At 28.1% G+C, this 10102-nt stretch overlaps 1 protein-coding gene across 1 annotated transcript in view; it reads right to left on the bottom strand.

The window, feature by feature from the left end:
* LOC106677343 (organic cation transporter protein) overlaps nucleotides 1-9949 on the bottom strand; it is a 304283-nt gene extending 294334 nt beyond the window's left edge. Inside the window, exon 1 of the mRNA XM_014415214.2 lies at nucleotides 9822-9949. Within this exon, the coding sequence (XP_014270700.1) occupies nucleotides 9822-9882 (61 nt within the window). The 5' untranslated portion in view covers nucleotides 9883-9949. The remainder of the gene's footprint in view (nucleotides 1-9821) is intronic.
* Between the last annotated feature and the right edge of the window lie 153 nt (nucleotides 9950-10102).

Genomic DNA, 10102 nt, shown 5'->3' on the forward strand with positions numbered 1-10102 from the left:
TTTTTTAGGCGATGAACTCAGACACAATTAGAAAAACAATGGGGCATTTCAGATGTGTATTAAAAATAATTATGATAAATAAGAAAGAATTGTTTATTTTCAATAATCACAATGTATAACAGTTTTAATCTTCCTGTAAAATTTGTTAAATACTCTAATAAAATATTCAAGTAGTTTTAATTATTATCCCATGATGGTCGTAAATGAATTCATTTTCATAATCTTTTGAACCCCATTATATTCATAAACAGTTTTTTATTTACCAGTATATAGTCTAATTCAAAAAAGACCACTTTTTGGTTTCCTGGGTAAGCAAAACCCGCTGTCCGGTTGTGCTCTAGCATCCACATCATATGCCTGACACTGATTGTTTTACTGTCAGGGCCCTTTTTCATAATGAAAGCTAATGGTATTAGTTGATAGTATAGAAACAACGTGGTAATTGCACTAATACTTATTTTTTTATAATAGGGATGACTATTTATATTACAGGAGTTAAAAAGTACTAAAGTACAAGTTACTATTGTTCAAGTCAGTGTAATTGTACTAAGTTAACTCGACAAGACTAATAGTTTGTACTTTATTATGAAACAGGGCCCAGGTATCCACAAGTGAAACTGGACAGGTTGGAGGGAGTTTTGTATGCTTTTTATCGAAGAATCAAAAATTACATTATTATTATTTTTTGTTTAACTCACTTTAGTGGTTTCGCAGGTTTTGTCTGAATATTATCCTCAGAAAGTGGTTAGTGTTCTAGTTATTAACTAAACAATAAAAAAGTTTTCAACATTTTTATTATTTTCCTTGTGGATCAAGCGGCTAGCAGCGTGGGAAAACTGAAGTTCAGTTTTAGCACTCCAATAAACATATAAAATCGTAGGGAGAAAAAGTTAAAAAAAAAAATAAATAAAATAAAAAAATAGTAGGAACGAATTTAGTTATTTTTAGTAAATAAGATTTTTGCCTAAGCTCGTGCAATTATTTTATTAAGTATTATATTTAAATTTATTAATGAAATATTAATAATTGCTTAATTATGCTTTATTTGAGATGTGGAGCGGGGTGCTGCAATGAGTAATGCGTGGTATTACTAACTCCTGGACTCAGGTTCCAATCCGGCTGTAGTAAATAATTATTTATTCTGTTACTGTAGCCGTGAGTCAACCCTTTCCGTTTGGGAGACCTCCAGGACAACTCGAAAGCTCTATTAAGTGGGTATCCTCAAATGGGGGGAAAATCTGGTTGTAGGGCGTGATCATAATCACTTCCTTGTACAATCGTTGTTCGAGGTAAATACTTTTTTACAAAGTACTAGTAAAGAATTAAGCATAATTATAATGCTTTGAACATTTGGCCCAAAGTCGATTTGAATGTCGGATCGAATATAATAAAAGAGGTATCTTATGTACTAGACATTGCTAGCTCGTAGATGGATCTACAGCCACACAAGGGGTCTAACCATCCAATGTTGACAGGTGTTGGTACTATCATGTAAGCAGCGGATTTGGACTAGGAGGTCCATCCAGCTCCTCCACAGTCTTTGCAGAGTTACATTAGGAATTTTTATTTGTTGCTTATTTTGTTTGTAATATCGAATCATTATATTTGTTAACTGGAGAGGAGGTTTCATGTTCATGGTTTTATCTTTTCATGTTCAAGCTTTAATTTACTCTTATATTGCTCACACCAGTGTTCCATCTAATCTAGGTTATTTGATAATATCTGATTGCCCAGTAAAGTGTCCGTGTTTCTTGTAATATTATCTGTGCCGTCAGAATAGGTTGCAGTTAGCATGTTATCGTCTTTCCGTATGTGTATTATGTACAGAAGAGAGGGCCGGATAGAACCTTGGTCTAGATCTAGCATAAATAGAAGAGCCGATCATGGAGAAAAGATTATTAAAGTAAATAGTTGAATTTAAAAAAATAATTTTGTTTTAAAACTAAGGCTATGGCGTCAAACTGGCGCGACCTTTGCTAAAAAATTGATATAAAACGCTACAGATATCTCATTAAGCTATACCAATAACCAGCACAACATACAGAATATCTAATAAATAATTGAAATAAACTATGAAACGCCAAAATGTTCCTAAAAGAAGTCTAGCACAAGCAAACCTTTAAAATTATGGAAAATTCAAACTTTTTAGTTATTCCTATTTCTCTTAGTTTGACTTTTGAACCCGGTAAAAAACGAGATATAAATTATCTTAGCGGAGAGGAATGGGTCGTTGCAGAATTCGTATCTAAGTTTTAAATGGAGGTACTCGTTTCAGGGTATCCTAAGTCCAAATCAAGTCTCGCAAAATGGTCTCTCCAAACCAAATGTTGTACAAAACTGAAATTATGTACTTAAAGTTAGAGTATTCCTGAGATAAACAACCAAATGGGATAAATAACCAAGTCCTTAAACCTTATTCTATTGAAATAGTCTGGCAGGCTTAAATTCCAAAATTTGGAGATAAGTTTTCACTAAAGTACTTTTAATTTTGTTCATTTGAAACAATTAACTATCTCTCACTGTTAGTTGTGTTGTAAGAGACAATGAATACATTTAAAATGTAAGAGAAAATAAATGTTTCCATGGCTGTTATGACAATAGTCAGATTTTTTTATTTGCACCTGAAAATGTACTTTACAACCAGAAAATTAGATGTTCTATCTAGGCATGGCATGAGTTGGTATGAGGGAGATAGCAGCCAGTGGTGCATCCTCCTGACGTTAAGTAAATTATTTTATTATATTAGTAGGTCCTTCGTCCAACTCCTCTTCAACCTATACCGACAAACGTCAGGAATGTCATGTGTTGCCATCTGTCGTATAAATTTATTGAAATGTCCATGTAGCGTGTTGTTAAATCGTTGCCAGTCTTAAAAATTGTGATTGAAAAGTTTGTATTTTCTGAATCTGTCTTTTTAGCAAGTCCATAAATTTGGCAGGCCTACATCCATATGGATTTTAGTAAGTAATTGTATATGTTATGTTTTTGTCTGAGAAATAATTTATAACGCCTGTGTAGTATGGAATATAATTGTCTCAGTCGGAAATTTAACGTTTTACATTTTGTCATGACATGCGGGTCCCATGTCAACCTTCTGTCATAGGTATGTCTTAAATAAGAGCGTTTGTTTGTGGTATAGGGTGATTGTCAATGTAAACTGAAGGGTATGTTTTGTTTCGTAGAGTAAATGTGACATGTTGTGACTTTTCGTTATTAATTTTCCATCGCGTGTACCATGTCTATATATTGTTTAGATTATGTTGTAGTGTTATTGTGGTCTGTAAACGCTCTGTGTTTCTCGAAATGATAGCAGTGTTGTCTGCATACGTCGCAGTTTGTATGTTGTCGTTTGTGAATAAAAGGTACACAAGTGGGGCCAGGATAGAACCTTGAGGGACACCTGCAAATATTGATTTCATTGATGAGTTCACTGAGCTTTGTCGGACAGAAAAAAAAAAACGGTCATGAAGAAATGATTGTAAAATTAAATAGTAGGTGCTTGGGAGAATTGGCTTGAGTTTAAAAAGAAGGCATTGGTGCCATACCCTATCAAACGCCTGAGTTACATCCAAAAATGCTTCAGAAGCGTACTGTTTTAGTTCGTGACCTTGTGTACTTGTGTTGTGGAATGTAATGTGCGAAATCCAAATTGGTGGTCGGGTAATATGTTTTGGTCAGTTAGTATGTTTATAATAGGTTCATGTAATAATTTTTCAAAAATTTTGGAGCATAGTCGATTTTACATTCACTTTCCTATGCGTGAACTATATAGTAAAGTTTTGCTATCCTGAATAATAAATAAATTGCTACTTAGAAATGGACATCATTAATTTTTACCCAAAGTAGATTGGAAAGTGTAAGATATGTGATGCGTACACCGATTATTTATAGTCTACATTTCACGTACCTGCTCCTGGAAAAACTATTCTAGAGCTACAACTACGGAATAATAAGTAATTAGAGAAATTGTATTTTCTGTTGCAAAACAAAGCAATGTTGTTGTTTTTTTGCCCCAGTCCTATCTCCGCCCAGATGTAGCTGTCTCAATTTTGCAGCAACCCCCCAATTTGAATCAGACTCACTTTGTTGTTAGCTTTCACCCTAACTAACTTATTATCCTACATCAGTCGCACCCTCATATTTATTATTAGATATAATAAATTAACTCAAAAATATTTTCTTTAAAAATAAAAAAAAAACATTAATGAACAACTAACAACAAGAAACATATATTTTAACGCTAAGATTAGTTTAGGATAGTTCTAAGTCTAATATTAACTGATTTTTCCTCTCAGATTTTCATTCAACATTGTTTATTAATGACTGAAAATCGTTCCACTTCTATTAAAAACCAAAACAGGAGCAATCAACACTTATCTGTTAGGATGCCTGTTTTATTATACGTGATAAAGCGGTCTATTTTCATTTAAAATTTTTCTTCAAGAGGTAAAATAAATTGAAACAATATTCTTATCTAAGGTAAATATTAACCTAATGTAAACCTATTAATGTTATTTGAAATGTTTTATTATATCAGAAGTTTCACAATTTTTACAATCCATAAGTTGTTTTCGAAATTAATTATTATCTTTATAGTTTTTTATTTGTTTTTCTATGTTATGTCTACATAATATTTTAAAAATCATTAGAGCTATAATCTTGTCTGATTCATAAAAGTTTCTCAAAATGTAAGACCATTAATTATTTACTTTTTTTTATGTTTAACGTTCTTTTACTCAACTGTTGATTATAGTTGAGCTTGTTGGGTCTTGCATTCTGATTAGATAGGTTAGAATTGTTCCTTGGCGGACCCACGAAATTAATATCTGCCATCCCATTCTGACTAGAATAGGTTGGTTACTTGTTGATTATCCGACCTTCTGGGATGAGTTATGTTGGTTTGCATCCTGTTATTTTCCAACTGATATTTCACTTCTATGCTGAATGTCACTGCTAAGTTAACCTTAGGTATGGACTCGTTGTTATTCTTTATATGTAATTACACAATTGAAACAAAATAGCAGAAATGGCTCCTTTGGCGTAGGAAAAAAAAACAATTGAATTAAATAATTTTTTTCTCGATTTGCGGCGAATGTTTTATAATAAATTCTTCTTTTTTTAAAAAAAAAAAAATTTTGATTCTTGTAGATCGGACCTTTGACTATTAAGCTCACTGTAACAAAGTAACGTCAATAGTAGATTAACCATAAGGAATATCTTATAAACATTTATCAATTTATTCCAGATCTAAACAACATATCAATGGTATTGATAAATATGAATCACAGAGCTATTTTAATATTATAATATAATATATGAATACAGTGTTACTAATAATAAGAGTAATAAAACATTTTAATAGTTTATATATGAAATTTATTTAAGGCGAAAGCAAATTAGTTAAAATTTAAAGGCATAAATATTTCACTAAATTTTAATAATAAATAAAATCATGAGCGATTGGATAAAGAAATATAATAATCCATAAAACATTATTAAACAATTAAAATGTAAAGGCAAATTTATTTCACCAAGTTTAATTAATAAATAAATTCTCTATATTTCGGTTAAAATCCTCAGGGATAAAAATTTAAAGTGCTCATTCTAGTACAAACTCAGAGACTCAAACTGAAGAATGTGCAACTGAAATTTTTTTCCGGAGGATAAAGTTTTAACTGAAATATAGAAAATTTTGTTTATTAATTAAACTTGGTGAAATAATTATGCCTTTACATTTTAATTGTTTAATAATATTTTATGGATTATGATATTTCTTTATCCAGAGTCTGAATCGCTCATAAATTCATCAGAATGTAAATTTATAGTAAATTCAACGTTTCTTTCATTGGTGATTTTACAACATACTGTACATTCATTAATGCTTCAAGTTATTTTGATTTGTATTTTTACATTTTTTTTATCAATAAAGTAAGTTTCTGGGTCAGATATGAAAAAGAACATGCTTATTGTATCTTTATTTGGAAATTTTAAAAAATCTATTAAATCAGAAAATAAAATTATCCACAATATATTATACTTGAAGTAAACTTTATGCTCATAGCCTGAAAAACCATATCGAGGATTTTCAATACATTACAATAACTGACCATAAAAAAAAGAAATTATTGAATAACATTTTTATTATAATATTAGGCTATATTCAAGTTGCAAATGATTTAATTGAATGCATGACTCTATCCTAAATATATCATCTAGTAGTCTTACATCCATAAAATCAATATTACGAAGTAATCTCCAAAAAATCCTTCATGCAAAGATTCAACAACATTTTTATTATATCTTAAACAATTGTTTTATATTTCAAATTCAAATTGTTCTAGTAGGGATCGATTTGTGACATACCTTAGTTTTTTTGCTCTTATAAAAAATTAAACTTGGTCGGTTAATTATCCTATGGACTATGAAAGATTTTTTTATTATTTTTGTGCAACAAAACTGGTATTGAATATCATAAATTTGCAAACAAATCCCGAAGTAAACATTTTTGGTTTTACAAAAATAAAATAATTAACTTTCAAAAACTTTGAATTCCAATTTTGTGTGGACCTGTGTAGTTAGTTTTTTGCAAGATGTATAAATGTTATTTTGTACTATCTATGTTATTAATATGATATTCGTAATATCATTTAATAATAATCCTAATACAATATAACTGTTATACTATTGCTAATAATATTAGTAATCAATATGATTTTTAAATTACCTGCACTAATATTATTTCTTTTAGCAACAAGTGCAAATTAATAGTCCGGAGACATAATCCTAAAATTATAAATTAAACTATATAATTCGTTAATTATGTTAATACACAAAAAGCGTGTATGCCAATTAACATCAATTTATTTATCGTAAATTAGCATTGTTAGTTGGTATATTAATAATAACTTTCTTTTCAATTCTAACCAGCGAAAAACTTTAGACGCGACGTTTTTAGGGCTCCTGGTTTTGTTCCATTTCATTTTTTTTCCTTTTATTTTATATTCCTTCTTTATTAATAATGGATATTGTTAATGTAAAAAAAAACAAATTATTTTGCATTAAACGTAGACTTATATTAATAACTTTACAATAACTAGTAAACCAAATCTCAAGTGAGAAGATATAAAAAATAAAAGCTACAATCATGTAAAATAAAGAAAATATTAGATATACTACTTTCTGATAAACAATTTTGAAATACGAAATTCTTCATCATTCATACTTAAATATGCTGAGAAAAAAATTTATTAATTCATGAATGCTAAGAAAAAGATGAAAAATACAAAAAATTAAATTTTGTTATCAATTTAATTACGTCATTTAGAAAATATAGCAGAATTTGGTAAGGTTTTATTTCAGGTTATAAACCTTCGGAGTGGTTGTTATTGTAATTGAATAACTATATACAAATATCTTGTTAACTTTTTCATATATGTTATTTTTAGCTCATTTATTACTCGAAACCTCTTTATTACATTTATCGCTGTGTCATGTAGGCGGAAAACTATAAATTTTATAACGTTATGAAAATAGAAATAAAAAATAATTTAAAAATGGTCATCAAAACTTAACTGAACAAAAAATCTGCTATGCTCTGTATAGATATTTGAACTAGTCCAATATTAATTATTTAATTAGACTGATACGGCTGTTGATAATCTCTGAAATATTGTTTCGCATTTCATTTTATATAAAACGAACCAAAAAAACATTTTTTTATTTATAAAATTAATATTTATCATTTTTAAAACTAATTTTCCAACTCATTTAGCCTACTAGTTTATTATTAAGATTTGTAGCCAACAAGAGCCAAAAATTTAAGCTAGGCGAACCATCTGTGAGCTGTTAATATTCATTATATTTCGATTAAACATTGTATTAATTTTTTCATTGGCTTGTTTTGAAAGAACAAAAAAATTGATAAAATTCATATTTTTTTTTTAAATGTTTTTTTAAATGTTTTGATTCTTCCTTGTTTTAAGTGTCTGCGTTTTCAAGTTCCTTTTTTTCAATTAATAATAAAAAAAAAAAGGATGTCCCAACAGTGTTAGATAATAATTATGTAATAGATGTCAGAATTTAAATGTATTTTTAAATGGCCTATTAAATTTAATTGAAAATAGCGCAATAAATATGCTTAAAACATCTCAATGGTTAATATCTTCATATTTAATTATTTCAAGTGGTCCTAAGAACACTTCACGATACGAAATAAGATAGTTATATTTAAGTGTTTGTGCTCTTGTATGACATTAATCTCTTCTCCACTCTCTAAAAAAAAATCAGAGGGAGTGAAAATAAATAAAATTATATAAAAATGCATTGATCTGAATTTTAATGGAATTTTTGTTTTATGAACTACATAAAATATTAATATATAAATAACTATGGATCATAACAAGGGAATTTATAAAAAATATATTAGTTGTCTTATATCCAAATTAAGCCTCCTAAAAAAAAATTCTTCATGACACTTACTTCGTCTCAATTAAAATCATCCCTAAAAACTTTAATCAAAATTAGATAGTTGAAAAAAAAATTTTTTATATAAAATCAATATTAAATTTTGAAAAAAAGAAAAAAATATTTTAAATTAAAATCCCTTCAAGAGAATTTCAATGGAACTTATATGTTTTATAAATTATTTGAAACTCTTCTATATAAATAATGGTTAATTTATTTTGCTTCTAGTAACGCAGGTCTTTTTTTTTTATTATTATTTTTTGTTTAAATTTCAATGATTTATTATGTAAAGTAATTAAATAATTATATAGCAACTAAAAATAGTTAACAACTATTTATTTTTCCGAACGGTTAACAAACTATTGTTTGTTCCTTTTGTACCGCACCCCCGGCCATCTCCTTCATATCATTAAATAAATAATTTATCTCTTATGTTATTCTTATTGAAACCAATCAAATTGTTGAAATGTTTTTTTCCGCATTATTTTTAATATATTTATTAATCATTACTTCTTAGCTCTATTATAAAAACCCTTGGCACCTTTTAATATTATTTTTCATTAATTTATTACTCTTCATTGACAAATAATTTTTTTTGTTATAAATAGAACAGTGAAAAAAAAGAACGAAAAATTTCATTTACAAAAACTTAAATTGAACTCTTATGATATTTTTCTATAGCACAAATGTATCTAAAAAATAGGTCTGATATAAATAAATAAAAATATGCCTTAAAAAAAAAAAAAAAAAAAAAAAGCAGAGAGATGCAGAAATTGCCAGTCTACTAACATAGAAATTTTTGTTATCTTCATTTGTATAAAAAGGTAAAATTCTTTCAGAAATGTATTAAAAATATGTAATTATGTCTTTTTGAAATTTATTTCAGTAACGGCTTACAGTTTCTGTAATTGTTGAAGGATTTGGATAGATTCCATTTTAAATATTTATTTACATTATTAGTTTAAAATGTAAAAATATTTTACTTGTTTTATATAGAAAGTCTGTATAACTAGGTTTGGAAAATAATTATTTAAAACTATAGTATTATAGGAGTATCTCGTGTAAAAAACTTGAAAATTTGAATTTGGAACGTCGATTTGCATCATTTATTTGAAAAGGGAAAATTTGAATTTTTAAATGAACTGATTAATTTTTTTTTAATTTAATTTATAAAAAAAAGAAGTAGATTTTAGACTTAGATATACTTAATATTGAGATAAAACTCAGTTGTTTTTTTTTATTTGAAATATTTTCCTCGGCCTTCTCAATTGCTTAACCTAGCCAAGATTTTTCTAATTAATTGTAATATTTATGTGCTTTAGTATTAGAATTATTTATGAATATAATATTATATAAACCTGGTTGGGTGTAGAGCGCGGGTAGCCGATCGGCCGACAGTAGTGCTTCACCTTGCTCCATCCTCTTGGAGTGCTAACACCAGACTGACCCGAGCACGGCTCTCCGGTTTGGAGCTAGTGCGTCTTCAGCCTTCCGCGTCCAATCCTCTTCTATCTTTTTCTAACATCTTTCTCTGTTTGTTCTTCACCAGAACGTAATAATCTATTTAGAATTTTCGTTTAAATTATCAATCAAATCCATAACCTACATCTATCTATCTATCTATATATATATATATATA

Source organism: Halyomorpha halys, unplaced genomic scaffold, assembly GCF_000696795.3.
Source record: "Halyomorpha halys isolate HHAL.00 unplaced genomic scaffold, Hhal_1.1 Scaffold94.1, whole genome shotgun sequence".
NCBI classification, from domain to species: Eukaryota; Metazoa; Arthropoda; class Insecta; order Hemiptera; family Pentatomidae; genus Halyomorpha; species Halyomorpha halys.